This window comes from Haliotis rubra, unplaced genomic scaffold, assembly GCF_003918875.1.
Source record: "Haliotis rubra isolate DU_JTF1 unplaced genomic scaffold, ASM391887v1 Scf76, whole genome shotgun sequence".
NCBI lineage: Eukaryota > Metazoa > Mollusca > Gastropoda > Lepetellida > Haliotidae > Haliotis > Haliotis rubra.
Genome location: NW_025767479.1, coordinates 1,254,126 through 1,277,392, shown reverse-complemented (window position 1 = coordinate 1,277,392; position 23,267 = coordinate 1,254,126). Strand labels below are relative to the sequence as shown.

The 23,267-nt window shown below is 41.4% G+C and overlaps 1 protein-coding gene across 2 annotated transcripts in view; it reads left to right on the top strand.

Moving 5' to 3' along the window:
• Positions 1–4,698: 4,698 nt before the first annotated feature.
• LOC124260349 (proteoglycan 4-like) overlaps positions 4,699–23,267 on the top strand; it is a 38,112-nt gene continuing 19,543 nt past the window's right edge. Inside the window, exons 1-4 of one of the 2 annotated variants that reach the window (XM_046694638.1) lie at positions 4,699–4,838; positions 13,745–13,852; positions 19,465–19,557; positions 23,056–23,182. In XM_046694638.1, the coding sequence (XP_046550594.1) occupies positions 13,772–13,852; positions 19,465–19,557; positions 23,056–23,182 (301 nt within the window). In that variant the 5' untranslated portion in view covers positions 4,699–4,838; positions 13,745–13,771. Of the gene's footprint in view, positions 4,839–5,586; positions 5,717–13,744; positions 13,853–19,464; positions 19,558–23,055; positions 23,183–23,267 lie in introns of those variants that run through there. The other variant, XM_046694637.1, reaches the window with a different exon arrangement.

Here is a 23,267-nt window from a genome sequence, read left to right as displayed (position 1 = left end):
CAGTCTTCCTCGCTTTCGAGTGAAAGCTGACCGAGAAATCCTTCCACTAGTCTAGTCAACCCGATGATGTAGTATAGTATAAATCACATGGAACTTAATTAAGCACCCCCCGATTTTTTCATATTGCCATTAGTATGTAAACTGGAAAGCTTAAACGCCATTGTTTCCTGAAAGTTGACATTTTGGACTAAACAATAGCAACAAAATCATGAAAATTTGCAATATTTTCATTTACAAAATGACATGAAGACGTCAACGATGTTTTGTCAACAAAATGTATCCCTGTACAACTATGGGGCTGCAGAGTTCCAAAATGGGAGAGGTGAGTGTCTCTCAGTCTGAATGTTCTCTGTCATCTTCAGACAACAAATCTTAGAGCGTCCGCCCGGAGAGCGGAAGGTCGCGGGCTCGATCCCCGGACTGGTGGGCTCGGAGTCAGTATAATGTGTCTGAGTGGGGTATTCATGCTTCACTGCGGCATGGTATCTCAGTGGGCAAGCACTATAAAACCAGCTTCAGTCTGGGCTAGTACAAGCAGCCGCACATACCCATACACACGCATGCACGTCCTCATATGAGCGAAATATTCTTAAGTACGACGTTAAACCCAATTTCACCTCACCTCACCTCAGACAACAAATCACATGAAAAATGTTAATAGCGTACATATCCACCTTGTGCACGGATGACTGCTTTGACCCCTCCTTGTCATGTTTGTCGTGAGTCTTCGGATTCGCTCCAGAGGCAGCTGCTTCCACTCCCGGCGCAAAGCTTCTTCCAAACATGCCAGATCTTGTACATGCGGATCCAGTGCTTTTCCCTCGGCGTCCAAGAATGATCCAGACAGGCTCCAATGGGTTCAGATCCGGGCTCATTGCAGGCCATGGAATTTTGTTTACAGCGTTGTTGGAGAAAAACTGTCACGAGTGGGAAACGATGTGGTCGGGCGTTGCCATCCATAAATACAGGGCGAGTGGCTAATGGGTGGTTATCTTGTGGCACAAGAACAGGATCAAGAATGTCCCGGATGTCGTGGTCGCCACTGAGGTTTCCACGAACAGTTACCAAGTCCAGTTTACATTCATGGGAGGGACAACCCCAGACCATGACAGATCCACCACCGCAAGGAACTGATGCTCTGATGTTCTAAGGCTCATAGGCACTGTTCTTGGTCCTCCAGATTCGCTGGCGCCGTCTGTGACGTGCAATAAAAACTTACTCTCCTTCGACCAATGCACTCCAAATGAGCTATCTTGTGAAGATTTGTCAAGGCTGCGAGCTTGATAACCCTTCTTACCCTCATCTAATGTGCCTTTATGCGGTTTCTTACAGTCCTATTGCACAGACGTCTATTGGGGAGCCATAGGTGCTTCAGGACGCCATTTGTAGTGAAAGGCTGACGTCTCACAAAGCTTGATAAATCCCGATCTTCAACTTGAGATGTCTTTCGGGGTTGACCTGGCCTTGGTCAGTCCTTAACCTTGCTGGTTTTGGAACAAGTCGACTTATGACGGTGTGGTGAATGTCAAGCAGTCGCCCAATAGCCCTGCATGACATCCCGGTGTCGTGCATTCCAATAATTTGCATTCTTCTTGCTTCTGGTAGTCTCCTTCGTGTCATTATAACAGATACTCGTAAAATCATTAAACAGTTGTGGCGTTTTATACAGTTAGCCGCATTGAGTTAATAGTGCTTTTTGAGACAATCGTGGGTAGTGTGCTTCAACTGCATATTGGGATGTGTTTTGACGATTGATTTAGAAAAACCCTTAAACAATATTGAAAGGGAATACAGTTCAAATAATAGTCATCGTTACAATTCAAGATTTATCATTAGGTAAGTCAGTAACTTAAAATATGTTACGGGTGCTTAATTAAGTTCCATGTGTATATTAAAGAACTGAATAGGTCCTATGCCATCCTGTATGCCTGTGTCATGAGCCCTTTCATATATACCAGCGATGGAGTATGTTTCGCATTTTCAATAGGCGGCATGGCCTCGTGCATATCGCATGTGCTCTAAGGTATAATCGGAGCATTTTGTGTGTACAAATTCCAGGAGTAGCAAAGGTGAGAATGTGTCGCTGCAGCTTTCGAATTTGTACCGATAGCCGACAGGGGAATTTTTTTATTGAAACTTTTTTATATTTTGTAAAATACGAATGTACTTCATAGCCCGTTTTTAATTCCTACTTATTACTTTGATGTTATACTGATGTTTTAATAGGGACCTGTCATATCCATAACACATGCTCTCGGTGCTCCTTTGTAAGCAAACTTATCGAAAGATTAAACGGGGAATCGGTTTCTGTTACTGGGTACACGGGGTAGTACTCTGGTGGATTTTGCTCATACTGTCGGTCACTGGTTTGGCTGACTGGATTATTTACAGGCCACCATGAAAAAGCTGAAACATCTTAAATCGGCGTTAAACAATAGTCACTTGTTCGTTTTCTGATATTTCACATCAAAATTCTACAAAGAGTTGAAATCCGTTGTATTGACCAATGGGCTTTCTGGGATACTCGGCTCTTTACCAGTACACTAAAGCTTAGTCTCAGAAAATATATAACTTACATAAAACGCCATTTTCATTTTAAATTGAAAAGGACCCCAGTGAGACGGTAAAAAGACATGTTTCAAATACGGCGTTTGTGGATAGCGCTGAGCGGAAGGGAAATTAATATGGTTCAGGTGAGACAGATTAAAGTACTGTCGGAAACAGAAAAAAAACTGTTTTTAGGCTGTTACTCTAGATCTGTATCCCTAAAATTTACACAACTGCAAATAGCAAATGTCGAAATAACCCACTTCGGCCTAACTGGGCATTCAGTGGGATGCGTAATAGAATATCCAGAAAAACATGTTTACTCGTAAAATCGGGCAAAACTTAGAAAAAATACGAATAGCTGCTGAAAACAATAGATCAGACTATAGATGGCAATTAGGTCGATCAGCCAGGTATGACGACGGAACGTCGACTCACCTGGCATGAAATGCTCGTGCTGCCTACAGGCAGAAGGGGTCATCTCAAATATATTTTGTGCTTTTTCATGTGTGTTGACTGCCTCATGGACTGATTAACATCTTACGTGTCTTTCTTTCATAAAGTTTATGTTGAGATATGTAAAAGAGTATGATACCTGATAACCATAGAGACGCATCGCATTGAATGTATGCGAAGATCGACAGGACTGGATATTATTTGCAAATTGTTATGACATGCAGTGTACTTCCCCAGTATAATTGTCTTAAAGGATTATCTTATCTTAGCTGATATCTCTATCCCCAAGCCCGACACCAACGATCGTCTGCGACACCCGTCCAGGTTTTGCTTTTGACACGACCCCTCCTACCTGTTTCTTTTTATAGTGACAGTGAGACTCCATGGTAGCTACTTAATAGTTTCAGCATGAAAATTATTATTTTTTACGCCAGCTATCGTCTATAATTGGGCATTTAAAAAGTGTCCATTGTAATACAATATCGTCGCACACTAATTTGCATAAAGCCATGGTGTGTTCGAAATACATCGCTTTGGACTTAGAAAAAGACCGCATTGCTCATTTCTGCACTAATCTCTCCTCAGTAAAGTCCTTTTTCTACGTTTCTTATGTCCCTACCACTGAGACTTGTAGTTAGGCCGAACTTAGTTTAACAGATATTTCACACTTGCACATATCAAATACATAAATTGTAGAGATAAATGAGAAAATACAATTTTTTTAAATTTCCGACAGTACTTTTTTTTTAGTCTACTGACCGCATCAATCGCATGGTCAACCTCGGACGATGAACATTAAAACGAGTCTTAAAAGTACAACAAACGTTACTTTAGATGAGTAACTCGCAGAAGACGTTTTAAGGAAATGTTGTGCTAGGTGTTGCTATTTTAATCATGTATGTTCTGACCGTATATATGGCGCGGAGAGTCTTTGGATGGGTGGCCGTGTTTGGCAGCTTGACTCCTGAGACTTCTGTCCTGCCCCTAAACGAATCCCACGTGGCACATGTGGTATCGCCTTAGGCAAGTAGGTTTGTTCCAAAATGCCTCTGTTCGCCCAGCAGAAAATGGGTACCCGGTGGGATAAGTCATATGACTACTAACCCACAGGGGCTAGTAACGCTAAAAACTGCCATCAAGGTATGTACTGTCACTAACGTGGTCTAAGCACTATATAAAAGGATAACTGTACAGTACATACCTTGATGACAGTTTTTAGCGTTACAAGCCCATGTGCATCAGTTATTGGTGAGTGATAGAATTAATACATACTAATAATACTTATACCATAGACTTCTAGGCGATATATACAACATTTCTATATATACATGAAAATGACGGACTGAGTGAAGGGTATTGTTTTACTCAATCACAATGCCACGCAGGCCTATGGCAACCGAATCAGCCTGAAACAACCAATGGCTAGAAAACAATACACGTCATCGGTGTCCAATATCAGACATTTTATCCAACTAATCCACATAAACACAACCGAAAACAACCGAGCCACAGGTGTGACCGTTCTGGGTTGAACCCTAAGGCGCGCGTAAATCACACCTCGGATGATCACAAAGACAGCTACAGAATTTACTTCCGGGTTGGTTAAGTTATCTTACAAGGTTAGACTCTAGCCTTCTATTACCACGTGACCGCGAGGTCAGCTATCAATCATCCCGAAAGAGGAACAGATCACCTTATATCGGCCATGCAACACCCTTGACACTTTAAATGTTACAGCACCTAAACACGTACTGCAAGAGGGTTTAATCGAGAATCCCGTGCAGTCACATGTTGGGAACAATACACGGATTGCTAGTGTTTACTGACCGATAACGGTAGGTGGCGTAACCTCATTACAGGTGTGAGTGAGTGTGTTTAGATTTTCGCCGCTTTTGGCAATATTCCATCAATATCACGGCGGGGGACACCACAAATGGGCTTCACACATTGTACCCATATGGAGAATCGAACCCGGGTCTTCGGCGTGACAAGCGAACGCTTTTAACCACTAGTCTACCCCACCGCCCCATCAGATGTACTCAATGCAAATACAGGGTACTTGTGTGATCAAAATATTTATCTTATCTATTAAGCATCATATCATGTTATAAATCGATATTATGAGGATATTAGCATAATTTCCTCTACAACTGATATGATTTACGTGCAAATACACATTAATATTAATCTAATTTTCTTCGTACCTTTTCTGTGTACCTGTATCACAAACATTTGAATTTTCCTCACAAAAACGAACGTAAAACTCCCAACTTCAAATATGTTAAGAAACTGATTTGATCATCGTTTACCTGGAATACAAATCATCTAATCAATAGATAAATTATTGAATTGAACGTTAAATGAAAACAAATGACATGAATAAGCCAATGATTTCATCATTCATCTCCGGCATGATGTAGCTACAATAATTGAAACTACAAACTGTAGAAAGGTTATCATATCAATGCACTTTCTATTAAAAGAAACGACCAGATTTTAAAATAATCGATACTTGAATATTACTTCTCATATAGCAACGAGCCAAGACTATGAACCCATACTGCGACAAACATACAGCTTCCGGGTAGAATGTCGTAAGGTTCTAGAGGAAAAACCCGCTATACACCCGTAACATTATCGTACATTATATGCGCTCAGTCTAAGGAGGTGGACGGTTACACTCTAGATGGACAATCTGGACAGTATGGACAATGTAAGTTAAAACATATACCAGAAGTTATGTCGACACTGTCAGTTTTCATATTCTCTGTCGCCGTTTTGATTTTGGCTTCATTTAATCGGCAGGTGTGGCCAAGACGCAGCTACTCTTCCTGCGTTTGTGTCCCTTTTACTGCTTTGAAGAAACTTTTAAACTATTGGTAATATTGGCTAACTGCTTGTTGATTTGGTCGGCCATTTTGGGCGTCCATATCATGCAATAAGGGTAGGTGAATGTTGAACTTTGAGATTGTGGAGATTGTGTTTCTGATATGACATGCCGTCGTGATGTGGAGATTGTGTTTCTGATATGACATGTTGTCGTGATTTGACAAGATTGGTTCAGTATTTAATTTCGAAATAACATCCACCCATGACGTATGTTATAAATTCATTAATGATGGTTGAATATTTAATTTCAAGATGACGTGTCATAATATGTGATGTATGTAATTTCCTGGATCCGCCTATGTTATGCATAGTGATTTAATATTTAATATTTTTAAAATTATTTTGTTTTTAGAATTGTGTGTAAGTTTCATATATATCGCGGGATACTGGGAAGTTTATTGCGCTTAAACACTAAAAATATGTGAGATATGTAAATTTAATAGAACGCTTAGTAACTTGTACCTCTCACGCCAGTTCCCCATGACAGCGAAAACTGGGTCAGTTTAAATTTTAACTCATACGATATACATAGCCTACGTGAATAACCTGAACCAACATAGTGTAGGGGTGTCTTGTTGGCTGAACGTTGTCGATCTACACTAACGCAACAACCAGACTGGAAAGCATCCATGTCAGCTAGCTATAGTTAAGTAACAAAGGGAGCACGACAAACGTGAAGTCTGATCCTAAAGTCTATGCATAAGAAGTAAATCGTAGTGTCACGGTGTTAAACATCGTCTATGTGAGGACCCGCCCAGTCTCTTTTTATAAGACAAACATCTTATCGGATGGATGTATGTATGTATGTATGTATGTATGTATGTGTGTGTGTGTGTGTATGTATGTATGTATGTATGTATGTATGTATGTATGTATGTATGTATGTATGTATGTATGTATGTATGTATGTATGTATGTATGTATGTATGTGTATGTGGTATGTATGTATGTATGTATGTATGTAGTATAGATATGTGGTATGTGTGTAGTGTGTGGGGATGGAGGGGAGATAGATACTGGTAACAGATTGCGAGTTTAATAACTGAATTTAGCATTTTTCACTAAATAGTGCCCAGCAAGACTTAGGGAATATGGGATTGCGTCCGTTGTAGAAACATTCAAAATAAAATATATGACTGAAGATATTCGATAGCAAATATAGATTGTTAGCAGAAGATAGTCACGCTGCACGTGACGTCTGACTGTTTCAGGAAGACGACGTTATCTGTCCACAGTTTGCATTCCCACTCTTCACGGAACAACAGGAATCATGTTCAATGACTACGCCAGTCGTATTTGCTCAGTCTCACGACAGTCAAAGTAAGCGTCATCGTAAATATAAATTTCCGAATATCTCATAGATAACACGGAAATATCGTAATAACTGGTCGATGGTTCATGTATATCTGTGACTTGTGTCGCTGTAGGTGAACACCGCCCATGTCATTAAAGGGAGACTGGGATCCAAGGTCTGGTGTCGGCCTACACGTTGTAATACATAGAATTACTATATAGATATAATTCCAACATCATTCCCATCATGGACTTACCTTAGTTTCCCTAACTGAACATATTTCAAGAAAATCTAAATAAAATTAAAAAGGAGCCAGGAGACTTTCTTTATTTTCAGAAATTGGCAGTAATCTAACCTTGTCGGATACTAAAGACTTGAATTGGATATATATGTGTGTCACGGTCTGTATGACGAACTCCAACAGTGCATTAACCACAGATGACGTCTTTACCCAGAAGCCAGGTCACCCTATTCGAGTAAGCTCGTCGTCACGTGTCATGTTATTAGGGTCATGACTGTTGATAGACAGAGTAATCGACAAAATGTCATTACACTTAGAAGGCGTAGCTGGTTGTTAGCTACATAAAGCAAACTTGCCGCGGCAGTCCTTTTGCCAGACCTTCGACTTCGGGTAATTGAAACATGGTTATCTCGAATGACCGATTGTCTGAACAATTCTTGCTTTCTAGACACCGATTGAGATCTACGATATAATATAACATAACAGTTCATTTGTATATCGCTAGTTCCATGCTCAACGCATGCTCAAAGCGCACAGTTGAGAGAAGATTCAGGGAAGAAAAACTTGTCTGAAAAAATGGGTATTAAGGCTTGTTTTGAAATATGACAGAGTTCCTGAGAGACGGATCATCTGAGGAAGAGAGATCCAAAGGCAAATGAACATTGACCATAAGTTGTTCTGAGTTTAGGCACACTGAGGAGTTGCTTTGATTCAGAGGACAGAGAACGGCTAGGGACACAGTTGTAGAGTAAGTCCGAGAGATAGGAAGGCGCTTGATTGTTGAGGCACTTTTAGGTTAGGCAAAGGGCCTTGAATGTGATTCTCTGGGAGACTGGAAGCCAGTGTAGTTCCCTTAGAATTGGTGTTATATGGTCGCGTTTCTGACTTTTTGAAATGATTCTGGAGGCGGTGTTCTTGCACTCGCTGGTGCTTATTTGTAAGGGACAGAGGGGCACCAAAGGGGACTCTATTACAATAGTCCAGTTTCGGGATGAAGAAGGCACTATTAGAATCGTACAGTGTCGAGAAGACAAGGAAAACCACCAAGATTTTGGTGGAGTCTACTGTCAGATATTTTCTGATGCTCCCGATGTTCCTGAGTTGAAAATATGACGTTTTGACAAGATGGTTGACGTGCCCTTCGAGACTAAGCCCTGGATCGATGATGACCCCCAAGATCTCTGACGGAATGGTGCACTGTCCAAACGTGAGAGAGTTCAAGTCTGTATGTTTCACTTTTGCTTTGGATCCAATCAGCAAACACTCAGTTTTAGAGTCGTTCAATTTCAACTTGTTGTTGGACATCCAGTTCTTGACGTCATCAAAGCACTCCGAAAGGCTATCTGCAGCAGAGGTGACACTCAAGGCATCAGGCTGGAACATCTTCATCAGTTGTGGATCATCAGTATTTTGATGGCGAAGAATGTCATGATCTTGAACAACGCTGGAAATGGGTTTATTGTACAGGAAAAAAGCACAGGGCTAGTACCGAGCCTTGTGGTACTCCACATGTCAGTTCCTGGGGATCAGATAAACGTCCAGCAATGGGGACTGTATCTGTGAGAGGTATGAGTGAAACCACGCTAGGGCCTGTCCATCGATCTGATATTCAGTCCGAAGTCTCGAGCTCAAGCAGCTGTGATCAATGGTATCAAATGCTGAACTTAGATCGAGCAAAACGAGTAGGACCAGATGACACCAAGCCTCAAGTCATTGAGGACCTTCACAAGTGCTGTCTCGGTGTGTGGTGCTTTCTATAGGCCTACTGAAACTCGTCAAACAATCCATGCTGATCAAGATGCCAGGAGAGACGTTCAGCTCTTTCAAAAGGTTTTGATAGGAATGACAAATTTGAAACAGGCCTGAAGTTTTTTAAGTCTAAGGATAGTTTCTTCAAAAGAGGATTTACAATTGCTGTTTACAGAACTGACGGCACCAGTCCTGATTGGAGACAAGCGATGATAAGGGAGACAATCACTGGAAGAAGAATATCCAAATTTTGCAGGAGGAGTTTTGTTGGAATCGGATTAAGATAGCAGGATACTGGCTTAGATCTCGCTATGAGTTGCAGGACTTCCTCTTTAGTGAAAGGTTCAAATTCACACAGCAAATTCTCCAGTGGCCCAGTGCTGGGTAGCTGACTGATGGTGATCTGGGAATGTGGATTTGATTGTGTTGATCTTGTCCATGAAATACTTGGAAACGGTGTTAAACTACTTTCAACGAGTCGCCGATATCAGGAAGAGCATGATTGATCGTTTTTCACATGAGAGAAAATATGTTATTAGTCCGTTCGACGAATATATATTAATAGATCTCCAATAAATGTCATTGTTTTTTTAACGGTTTATGCTCATTTTGACCAAATAATGAATGTACACAATACTAGTATACATATTGTCTTGTGCCTTGGGAAATACACAATATAGCAAACATCATGTGCCAATGTGGGTTTGTTTACCACGTTTCTCTTTCTACTAATTTGTAATTAGTTAGTGCAGACATATATTTCCAGGTTAAGACGGTCAAGACTGAATCAAGTGAATTCATGTACTCGTAAATATTTCCAGCTTTGATAAATGGCCCCGAGCTGACACGAGCAATGAACATCAATCAGTGTTATCGACAACCAGCTGCACGATACTGATAAGTCTTCTCAGTGTCACATGCATATATATACACACTGCGAACATACAGCCCTTGTGATTGGCAGCAGGTTGTAGATAACAGTGTGAAGGTCAAGAGGCTTAAACCGCAGAGGGTATGTGGGGTAGCCTAGTGGTTAAAGCGTTCGCTCGTCACGCCGAAGACCCGGTTCGATTCCCCACATGGGCACATGGTGTCCCCCGCTGTGATATTGCTGGAATATTGCTAAAAGCTGCGTAAAACTAAACTCACTCACACTCAATTAAACTTCAGACATCCTTCACCAGGCGCCATTGTCACTTACACTGCAACCATTTGCCAGCATAGTCCAGGATCCATTCAGTTGTCCACTGATGTCATTTTGCCAAGTGTGTAAACCAAGCACTATTGTGGCTTACACTGCAGCCATTTCACCCATTGTGGAATCGATCCGCCATTGTGGCTTACACTGCATTCATTTTACCCAGTATGTAAACCAAGCGCTATTGTGGCTTACACTGCAGTAATTCTACCCAGTATGTAAACCAAGTGCTATTTCGGCTTACACTACAGTCATTCTACCCAGTATGTAAACAAAGACCAATTGCTGCTTACACTGCAGTCATTCTACCCAGTATGTAAACCAAGCGCTATTGTGGCTTACACTGCAGCCATTTCACCCATTGTGGAATCGATGCGCCATTGTGGCTTACACTGCAGGCATTTTACCCAGTATGTAAACCAAGCGCTATTGTGGCTTACACTGCAGTCATTTTACCCAGTGTGTAAACCAAGCGTCATTGTGGCTTACACTGCAGTCATTTTACCCAGTATGTAAACCAAACACCATTGTGGCTTACACTGCAGCCATTTTACCCAGTGTGTAAACCAAGCGCAATTGTGGCTTACACTGCAGTCATTCTACCCAGTATGTAAACCAAGCGCTATTGTGGCTTGCACTGGCTTTACCCAGTTTTACGAAACGATCGTTATATGATTTATCTGTTCATGGGAACTTTCATAACACTTGTGATCATTTCGCTGACCTTACAATGCTGAAGCTAACCAAAATGTAACACTGCACTAAGCCTCCAAGGGTCGCCTACACTGTAGTAAGCTCCTGGGATTAGCGAGTATAGCCCAGTATAAGGTAGTTAGGACCCAAAAGCCTGCTTAAGGTGTGCACCTCCGTGGTGTAGTGGTCAGAGCGTCCACCCGGAGAGTGGAAGGTCGCGGGTTCGATCCTCGGCCGCGTCATACCAAAAGACGTTGAAATATGGTACTTGATGGTCCCTGCCTGGCCCTCGGCATTAATGGGTACAACAAGGACTGGTCGGCTCGGAGTCAGTATAATGTGTCTGAGTGGGGTATACATGCTTAACTGCGGCATGGTATCTTAGTGAGCTAGTACTATGAAAACAGCTGGGCTAGTACAAGCAGCCACACATACACACACGCAGGCACGTCGTCATAACAGCGAAATATTCTCACGTACGACGTTAAACCCTATTTTACCTGACACCACCTGCTTCAGGTGCAGATGGACTAATCAGAGGTATCTCACTGTGACAGACATACCGACATCTGTCGTGCTGGGTCACCCGCTGGTTAATATACCTCTGATTGCTGATGACAAGGAAATGTATATATTTTGGATAAAGATATCACGATTCTCATTATAGAAATATGTAATAATATACTGAATGAGTTTACTTCATTACGCTCATCTGGAGTAAGTAATAAAGAGACTATATTCTTAATGACCACCAGTCAAGAATCACAGTTTGTCGTTTTGGTATGAGTGCTAATGATAACACAGACACTATACCGATGTGCATCATCATCATCATCATCATCATCATCATCGTTGTCGTCTTTGTCATCCTCACTGCATGACAAATATATGTATATTACATTCTTGTTTGGTTTTTCATGAGCTCATACTGATGATGACTTATAGCAATTATACCACATTTATGTCAACGAATTAATGTCTTAAACGGTGTGACAGAGCGAGTCCTAGATAAAATCAAATAATTAGCAAACTTAACTAAATGCAAGACATGTTTTGTGTTATTTTCTACCTTAAGTTTCAGTGTAAAAAATACTAACAAAGTGAATTTCTTTATCGGTTTTAAGAGAGTTACCTAGTCATGTTTTAAACGGATTGTTACTCAAGCTATTCTACAGACGGGGACAAGGAACGACAAAGGCCAGCAAATCAATATATTTGTCACCTGTACAGAAGTCTGAATGTTGATGTCGTTCAGGAAACCACTTTAACAATGAGGAAGAAGCAATATGATTCATATTAACCTTTCCCTATAAATAGTTCCCTTTGTGTTACATGAGCATGAGAATGTAACCAATTTCAAAAGCAACAGCAATCGTGAGATTTGGGTGGAATGGAATCGAGGCACCCTTTCATATCAATCATGATAATAATACTGCGGTAACTCCTATCAAGGAGTAAGCTCAAAGCCCTAACATAATTACACTTGTCAATGGATCAGTGTGCTTCCTTTGAGGCGCCAGATTGATAACAGTCATCATATCCCACCGGGTACCCATTCACTGCTGGACGAACAGCGGCAACTTACCTGAGGTGAGACATCTTGTGTTACATGTGTTTCGCTGTGGAAGCAGTGTACAAATGGAACCTTTGTTTGCAATTACAAACATATGTCTAGTGTTTAAAGAGGGTCATCGAGCGATACACTAAGGCTAGAGGACCTACTGAACCACGTGATTTATGCCATTGAGTTTCTTTATACGAAAGTCCCGTCATCGACGCTATATATAGCACGATAATGTAGGCCCCATTTTAAGATTAGGGATCGGTTGAATGTTAAAAGAAAACACCAAGACAATGTTTTAAGGAGAGAATGTTTGTGCGAAGAAGAGCCTTAGCTTCTGTGTCATGATGGCACTGCTTAGAAATTCAATAAATACTTTGTTTCATTCTCTTTTGTTGCTGTTGTTGTTGTTGTTGTTGTTTTTATGCCGCATTCAGCATTATTTTAGCTGAATGGCAGCCGGATGCAAAATAATTGAATGTGGACCAAACAAACCAGTGATTGATATAAAATGCAACCTGCTACTATGGCACACAGTCAACCACGTCAATGAGCCTCATCACCCAAACTCTGTATTCCCCTGTTACAAGCACGGGCTATTTGGAATCATGTGTTCTGACGAGGAATTCCTTGGATGTTCCAGGCAAGATTTCGGTTTACATGTACTTTGGTTTTACTCTTGACCTTGACCTTCAAAAATGATTATTTCCTGTCATGATACATTAAGAAACAATATTTTCAGGGAAACATCGCTAACCCACAGTTGAATACATGTCGAGATATCCGTATGTCGAGAAGCGCGAACTGCGAATGTTCGAATGTTCAACAGCTATTGATGTCGTCTTCACCCATATCTCGAGATGATGGGAGTTTGATTCAACCGGGTTTCATTGTGTCGACACTTACCGACAAAGTCTAATAATAGCACACATGGCAGTGTACACCATATCATACGAATAGTCGGCTAATCGTGAACGAGGTGTTTTGAGGAATGTGTTTATCAATCACCAAAAACATGGCGTTGATGGATTGATGTTGAAGTCCAGCCTAGCTACCAGCAATGTGATGAATGTAAACACATTATGATATGCTCTGATTGGTGTGTTTGTGTTTCAGGATTCCGTGGGGTCGTCAGATGACAGCATGGCCTCGTGTGACCAATTGCACGTTAAAATACACAATTTTGGAATTTACAAGAAAAATGGGAAACGGGCAATATTGCAGGTGAGACTAAAAAATGTTGGAAAAAATCGACTTTTTACTATGGAATCCGAGAAGGGACATTGTCGCGTTGTCGCGCTTTGATTAATTTTGCCTCATTTTGCTTGTATTTGAGAGGGCGACAACGTCCCTTCCAGGATTCTATACTTTACTGCCTTGCAGAACAAAGTATATATTTTATAATTGGATTTGACGGAAAAAATATCAACGTTATCAAAACAAAACTTTAACGAAAACAGTCGCTGGAACTTCCGGTTCCTAACCATTCTGATATCAGATTCATCTCAGTCGAATAACCATTTTCCATTTGTGTCATATATTAGTTACCATCAAACGGGGACGTTTCGGTCAAGGTTATAATTTGTTCGAAAACGGTTTGATGATTTGTTTGATAAGTTGTTCATCCATTTATTGTTATCCTTCCTTGCATCAACACCCGTGAAGATCCGGGGTAGAATAGGTCTTCAGCAACCCATGCTTGCCACAACAGGCGACTGTGCTTGTCGTAAGAGGCGACTAACGGGATCGGGTGGTCAGGCTCGCTGAATGGTTGACACATGTCATCGGTTCCCAATTGCGCAGATCGATGCTCATGCTGTTGATCACTGGATTGTCTGGTCCAGACTCGATTATTTACAGACTGCCGCCACATAGCTGGAATATTGCTGAGTGCGGCGTAAAACTAAACTCACTCACTCACTCACTCACTCACTCACTCACACACTCCTTGCATCAAATGACGTTTACAGTTATTTTCAGTACATTTCCGATGATACACAAAAGGGTGATGATTGGGCCAGTCATTGAAGTATATTTGTTTCTCTTGAAACAGAGTAGGGGAGAATTTATAATTTATCATATGTTTAAATATGTTCCTAATAAAAAGTTAATTCTCATGCACCACATAACCTCTAGGGACGGCCAAACCTTCGGCTCGCATTAAGAGACGAGCCCCAGGCTATGGTAATTACAACTTAGTCCGTCGGCGAATCTGACGCACTGTCATCGAAATGGTGGAAATTGTTATGAAACCGTTAATCAGCACTGGATAACATAATAAGGTTAAGAACTGAAACAAATTTAAGAAAGGGTAAATCAAGATTGATATTCTCAGCCTGTTAAAAGTTGGTCTTTTCTCGTTCACATTATTCCGCTGAAGTCGGCAATTAGTTTGACCACCATCCAGTGTACAAACATAAGGTGACTGGGAAGGTTCCCCAACTTCTACCTACGTTAATGAGCATGGCGTCAACATATAGTGAAGGAAATACTTATAACCGCGTCGATACCTTCACACTACACTCCCCAGACATACATACATATGTTGACAATGTACTGATAAATACTGATCAATTGATGATTTCTTTGGAGTGAGTGAGTTGGTTTTGAACAGCGTTTCAGTTAAATCAAGGTGTGTTATGTTGATAATGCGGTAGACCAAGGAGTACTGGTATAGCGAGGTAAACAGAACAACCCACCCGGATTCGAACCAACGGTCATAGGTTTCTGTCACGCCTAAGGTACGCAACTCTGCATCTAGCAACGTTTAGACGTCACAATCACAATGATGGTCTCATTTAACTTTTGTTGTACAACAAAGTAACTGTGTGTCTTCACTCATCGCCTTACTCAAAACTCCAGCGATTCAGAATTAGGGACAATGTAGGGTTTTCATTCTCAATATGGATATGTTATCTAAGTATATGCTAAATAGCACAAGTGCCTTGTGTGTCGTGGTCGTGAATGCATAAGATTACCGGTTATAGGTTGTACGAATGTGTAGGATTAGCCACCTGTTCAAATACAGCAAATACGGTGAGTTAGCCTAGTGGTTAAAGGGTTTGCTCGTCACGCCGAAGATCCAGGTTGATTTCCCCACATGGGTACAATGTGTAAAGCCCATTTCTAGAGCCCCCGCCGTGATATTGTTGGAATATTGCTATAAGCGGGGTAAAGCAATACTCACTCGCTGCAATACTGCAGGGGTTTGGTGGGATACAACCCCTGAGGTACAAACTGGTTATTCATTATAACGAGCGAACGCTTAAACCACAGCACTAATCTACAACCCAGTTCTAAGAGTGATCAAAACACTATACATGTATAGCCAAACCTTAGGATGTTGGATTTTAAAAACCCATGTTGACAACCCTCTGCGTATAACATTGTTCGAGTTGAACACTGTACTATAACAGTAATTATGATGCTGTTATGACAAGGTCACTGATTTTACAGTAAGCTACTGAAAACTGGATTCAAAACATGTCTGCTAACTGCCAGGTTATTCACAACAAACGCCCGTCAGTTTACAGTCCCCCAGATACACAACGTCATCTACATCTACGTCCTAGTTGCATAAGGGGCGGTGGGGTAGCCTAGTGGTTAAAGCGTTCGCTCGTCACGCCGAAGACCCGGGTTCGATTGCCTACATGGGTACGTATACAATGCGTGAAGCCCATTTCTGGTGTCCCCTGCAGTGATATTGCTGGAATTTTGCTAAACGAGGCGTAAAACCAAACTCACTCACTCACTCGCTCATTCACTCACAACACAACTGTTACAATCGTATCAAATATGTGTCCACATCGAGTAAGTATTTCTTGTTCGTTTAATAGCTGTCCTCAAAACTGGGCGTATAGTTTATTTGCAAGGCAGATATTTACGCCAGCAGTGTAATTCAACTCACGCTCTCACACGAACATTCTTTCCACTAGCCACAATGTCTGTTATCGCGCCCCATATCGTGTTATGTGTGTCGTGTGTGTACTGTAAGCTGTGACTCATGTGATATGTTTACGATGTGTGTGACTCTGCAATGCCCCGGCTTTAATCTGGTTGTGACTGGAGAGAGAGAGAGAGAGCGTCTGTATAGATATACTAGATAGCCTGACGCTCTCTCATTGGTGAGTGGTTGTCTGCTCCGTGGAAGAGCCTTCTCGTTAGATTGTCGGACACTATCTCATATGAGAGCGTACTAGTATCCTATCCTAAGTGACTTAATGTCCATTTAAGAGAGTATATCCGGTCTACTACAGTTAACCCCACATATTACCTGTGTTCATGTTTTGTTAAGAAATCCAAATTACCAAATGGGGCTTACTTCCCAGATGAGTTGCCAATAATATGTGTAATACTATGAATATAAAATATACATTATTCAAGGTTGGCTCGTGGTGTTTGGAAATGCGTCTTTAACTATTATCACACCTTTTCCTTCTCTGGCCTTAGGATAGGTATGGTGTAAATCAGTTTTGAAACGTCTGTATATACTGGCCAATACAGGCTTTTCTAATCTTTTCTGGGGCGGTGGGATAGCCTTGCGGTTAAAGCGTTCGCTCGTCACGCCGAAGACTCGGGTTCGATTCCCCACATGGGTATAATGTGTCTGGTGTCCCCCGCTATCATATTGCTGGAATATTGCTAAAATGGGTTTAAACCCAACTCACTCACTCACTCACTACTGAGTTTCTGAGGAAACATGCACACAACACGAATGAGGAATTAAATGTCTGGGTTTAGAATGGGAGATTTGAGTTCAGGAACAGGAATTGTTTCGCAGAACAATTCGAATCTGTGCCATCCAATGAAAACAAACTATATACTGAGGGGTAAGAGGAAATTAACTTATCTTAACTCATGAATGGAAATTTAGCTTGCAATGTTGTAGCAGATATGACTCTTAGTCTTCATTTAAACTGAATTTACAACCGGAATTGTATTTAACGCATGGTGACTGCTCCTTATATCGTCGCGACTTGACGAAACTGCGTAATCGCATGACCAGATTACAAGTTGAACTTTGGCGATATTATAACGTGATAAGAACACTGCGACTGTGTAAAGTGTGTAAGTTTGATTGAAGATGAATTTCATTGTTATGATATGTCCAGCTTATGAAAGCCTAAGATCTAAATACCTACCGTTAACATTTGTCTGTACATCCTGTAATATAAAAACTAGTTTCATCAACCTAATGATACAAACGTTATTATTAAGCTACAACGTTGTGTTGACTATCCACTACGTCTGAGACGTCAAAGTTTGTAATTTGCAAGTTCCAACCTGCTGCTTGTATCATCTGTATATGGGCCGGAGGCCACAAGCATGCTGAATAAACAAATTGAGATGAGGAAACTAACGGGATCGAGTCTCACTGACACTTGTTGTTTGGTGCCATGGTACCCCTGTTATGGATCGACGTTCGCTTTATCACTGGATTGTCTGGTCTAAACACAAATATTTACAGACACGTACCTGGAATTTTGTTGACACTGGTGTTAAACAGCAAAGAACACGAAACTCACTGAGCGGATGTCCGGAAAGACACTCTGTCACCGTCTCTCCCGAGACATCTTGTTACGTAACAGCGCCCTAATCGACGCGCCGAGGACAAAGGTCAGACCGGCAAAGCCTTTCTGCATGCATAATTGATGCATACCATGGGATGCATTGTTACCGATGATATTTGATAGTGGAGTGTCCTTGTCAGTTTCAGCAGCGCAATACTTCAACAATAGGTGTGGTGATATATGAAACAAAAGTCTATAAAATATGTATCACTTGTATTCTAAAGTCTAGCCACACGGTATGGCAAAGTATATTTTGTCTACAAGGTCTGAATAATTTATAAAATGAAATAAACTCGTAGAAATCGTTTTGAATGATATTGTGTAATGTTTTCATTTGAATGTCAACTGGACTATGTTCACGGTACATATAACTAGATTAAATGTGTTGGTCAAATGTCGAAAGAAAACATATTTTAGAGGTTTATAGTATGCGTTTTTATGATATTTGAAACTGAACAAGTTTTTTAACACTAGACAGTTGTGTCCTAGGAATGAAAATATAAACAGCACAAAAACACTTGGGTCACGGAGCTGCTGATATTGTGTTTAGAGGTATTCCAAACCGTTCTTTTCACTTGTTTTGGTTACATATGGAGAAAGTAAAAGAATGCAAAGCGTAAGAATAGAAAAGCAAGTTTACAGTCAATTACACATAGCTGATAATGTTACTGTCAGTAATCAAACTTTTCCGTATTTTTCAAAGTTGCCAATCCTGATGGGCCAAAAAAGTCCCGTCTTAAGATAACGTGTAGACTTTTTTAAAATACACGAGTGATTGGGTTAAACAGAAATATTCAAAACAGCCAATATAACACCTGACTCACCAAATCTAAATATTGTCCGTTGCCGTACGTCGTCTTTTTGAGGCCACATCTGACGTTAAACAGGTCCCCTAAGGTAATTTTATCTTCGAATCGTCAGTAGTTTATAGAAGACTACAGCACGTTCATAGTCAACTCGTTCACTGAAGTCCTCCAAGTTGCCGAAGAGTTGCGTCCCTTAATCGTGGTAGCAACAGTTATCATGGTTTCGAATGCCTTGTGTTGATAGTGTCGAACACCGCTGTGTCGAAGTTGATGGGGCCTTCGGGACTATCTCGAGGTTTCAGAGGTTCGACACAAACGCAACACAACGAAGGAAGGTATACGCAGAGACCTGACACTTCACTTCGGAACTGGGAGTTCGACACAAGGGTGCTAGACTTTACATTTGATATCTAAATACTGGGATGGGATCCTCTATTTGTTACATGTGTTTCATCCGCAGCTGGACTTCCCCGGAGAGAGCATCTACCTCATACAGAGGGGACATATAAAGAAGACATACAACTTTGAACAGCTGCAACACTTCGATTCCGAGGTAAATTAACAATATAACGGTTTATCTAATATATGTAATACACCACTAGCATGACAGAAGCACCCAAATCATTTCAGTATGCCCCGCGAGAGATACGTCATGGAAAACAAAGGTTACATACACACGCATGTACATTTCAGTATGCCCCGCGACAGATACGTCATGGAAAACAAAGGTTACATACACACGCATGTACATTTCAGTATGCCCCGCGACAGATACGTCATGGAAAACAAAGGTTACATACACACGCATGTACATTTCAGTATGCCCCGCGACAGATACGTCATGGAAAACAAAGGTTACATACACACGCATGTACATTTCAGTATGCCCCGCGACAGATACGTCATGGAAAACAAAGGTTACATACACACGCATGTACATTTCAGTATGCCCCGCGACAGATACGTCATGGAAAACAAAGGTTACATACACACGCATGTACATTTCAGTATGCCCCGCGACAGATACGTCATGGAAAACAAAGGTTACATACACACGCATGTATATTTTAGTATGCCTCGCGACAGATACGTCATGGAAAACAAAGGTTACATACACACGCATGTACATTTCAGTATGCCCCGCGACAGATACGTCATGGAAAACAAAGGTTACATACACACGCATGTATATTTTAGTATGCCTCGCGACAGATACGTCATGGAAAACAAAGGTTACATACACACGCATGTACATTTCAGTATGCCCCGCGACAGATACGTCATGGAAAACAAAGGTTACATACACACGCATGTACATTTCAGTATGCCCCGCGACAGATACGTCATGGAAAACAAAGGTTACATACACACGCATGTATATTTTAGTATGCCCCGCGACAGATACGTCATGGAAAACAAAGGTTACATACACACGCATGTATATTTTAGTATGCCCCGCGACAGATACGTCATGGAAAACAAAGGTTACATACACACGCATGTACATTTCAGTATGCCCCGCGACAGATACGTCATGGAAAACAAAGGTTACATACACACGCATGTATATTTCAGTATGCCCCGCGACAGATACGTCATGGAAAACAAAGGTTACATACACACGCATGTATATTTTAGTATGCCCCGCGACAGATACGTCATGGAAAACAAAGGTTACATACACACGCATGTATATTTTAGTATGCCCCGCGACAGATACGTCATGGAAAACAAAGGTTACATACACACGCATGTATATTTTAGTATGCCCCGCGACAGATACGTCATGGAAAACAAAGGTTACATACACACGCATGTATATTTTAGTATGCCTCGCGACAGATACGTCATGGAAAACAAAGGTTACATACACACGCATGTACATTTCAGTATGCCCCGCGACAGATACGTCATGGAAAACAAAGGTTACATACACACGCATGTACATTTCAGTATGCCCCGCGACAGATACGTCATGGAAAACAAAGGTTACATACACACGCATGTATATTTTAGTATGCCCCGCGACAGATACGTCATGGAAAACAAAGGTTACATACACACGCATGTATATTTTAGTATGCCTCGCGACAGATGTGGAAAACAAAGGTTACATACACACATGCATGTACATTTCAGTATGCCCCGCGACAGATACGTCATGGAAAACAAAGGTTACATACACACGCATGTACATTTCAGTATGCCCCGCGACAGATACGTCATGGAAAACAAAGGTTACATACACACGCATGTATATTTTAGTATGCCCCGCGACAGATACGTCATGGAAAACAAAGGTTACATACACACGCATGTATATTTTAGTATGCCCCGCGACAGATACGTCATGGAAAACAAAGGTTACATACACACGCATGTATATTTTAGTATGCCCCGCGACAGATACGTCATGGAAAACAAAGGTTACATACACACGCATGTATATTTTAGTATGCCTCGCGACAGATACGTCATGGAAAACAAAGGTTACATACACACGCATGTATATTTTAGTATGCCCCGCGACAGATACGTCATGGAAAACAAAGGTTACATACACACGCATGTACATTTCAGTATGCCCCGCGACAGATACGTCATGGAAAACAAAGGTTACATACACACGCATGTACATTTCAGTATGCCCCGCGACAGATACGTCATGGAAAACAAAGGTTACATACACACGCATGTATATTTTAGTATGCCTCGCGACAGATACGTCATGGAAAACAAAGGTTACATACACACGCATGTATATTTCAGTATGCCCCGCGACAGATACGTCATGGAAAACAAAGGTTACATACACACGCATGTACATTTCAGTATGCCCCGCGACAGATACGTCATGGAAAACAAAGGTTACATACACACGCATGTACATTTCAGTATGCCCCGCGACAGATACGTCATGGAAAACAAAGGTTACATACACACGCATGTACATTTCAGTATGCCCCGCGACAGATACGTCATGGAAAACAAAGGTTACATACACACGCATGTATATTTCAGTATGCCCCGCGACAGATACGTCATGGAAAACAAAGGTTACATACACACGCATGTATATTTTAGTATGCCCCGCGACAGATACGTCATGGAAAACAAAGGTTACATACACACGCATGTATATTTTAGTATGCCCCGCGACAGATACGTCATGGAAAACAAAGGTTACATACACACGCATGTACATTTCAGTATGCCCCGCGACAGATACGTCATGGAAAACAAAGGTTACATACACACGCATGTACATTTCAGTATGCCCCGCGACAGATACGTCATGGAAAACAAAGGTTACATACACACGCATGTACATTTTAGTATGCCCCGCGACAGATACGTCATGGAAAACAAAGGTTACATACACACGCATGTACATTTCAGTATGCCCCGCGACAGATACGTCATGGAAAACAAAGGTTACATACACACGCATGTACATTTTAGTATGCCCCGCGACAGATACGTCATGGAAAACAAAGGTTACATACACACGCATGTACATTTCAGTATGCCCCGCGACAGATACGTCATGGAAAACAAAGGTTACATACACACGCATGTATATTTTAGTATGCCTCGCGACAGATACGTCATGCAAAACCAATAATCGATACTGACTGATACCATGAATTACATCCTGTCATGCGAATACTGAGCGGTGGTGTAGGCTAGAGGTCGATTCTTGACACGGTTGCAATGTGTGAAGATCATTTCTGGACATCCAGTTTTTGATGTTGCTGGACAAAGGCGGAATAAAACCATATTCCCTTACTTGCTAGGCTGAATCTCAATTATTTTTTCCAGAGTGACAGACAGACAGACACAGACATCTGTTCCACACACATACACAGAGAGACAGACAGACAGACATTTTCCAGACAGCTCCTCCTTGTCAGATACTATCAGTATAGATCAGCACAATGTCATATCCGTAGAAGGTAACACTGACGTCAGTTGTTATAGAGGCGTGTATGTGCTCCAACTTTGCACCTGTCTGACAACAGCCCCATGTACTGTCGTTTGCCTTCAACAGGAGGGTCTGCACATAGTTCTGAAATTCAAGGACAGTGAATTTGAATTCGATGCTGATAATGTGGAGGAGAAGTATACCCTGTGTCGCCTCATCAGCCTCGTTCTGGACAAAGACGAGGAGGAGGATGGTAAGTGGTAGCATATATCGCGCTTCACTCAGTGAATATTTAAACAATCTGATTTCAGACATATTTTCACACATGTTTGTACCAC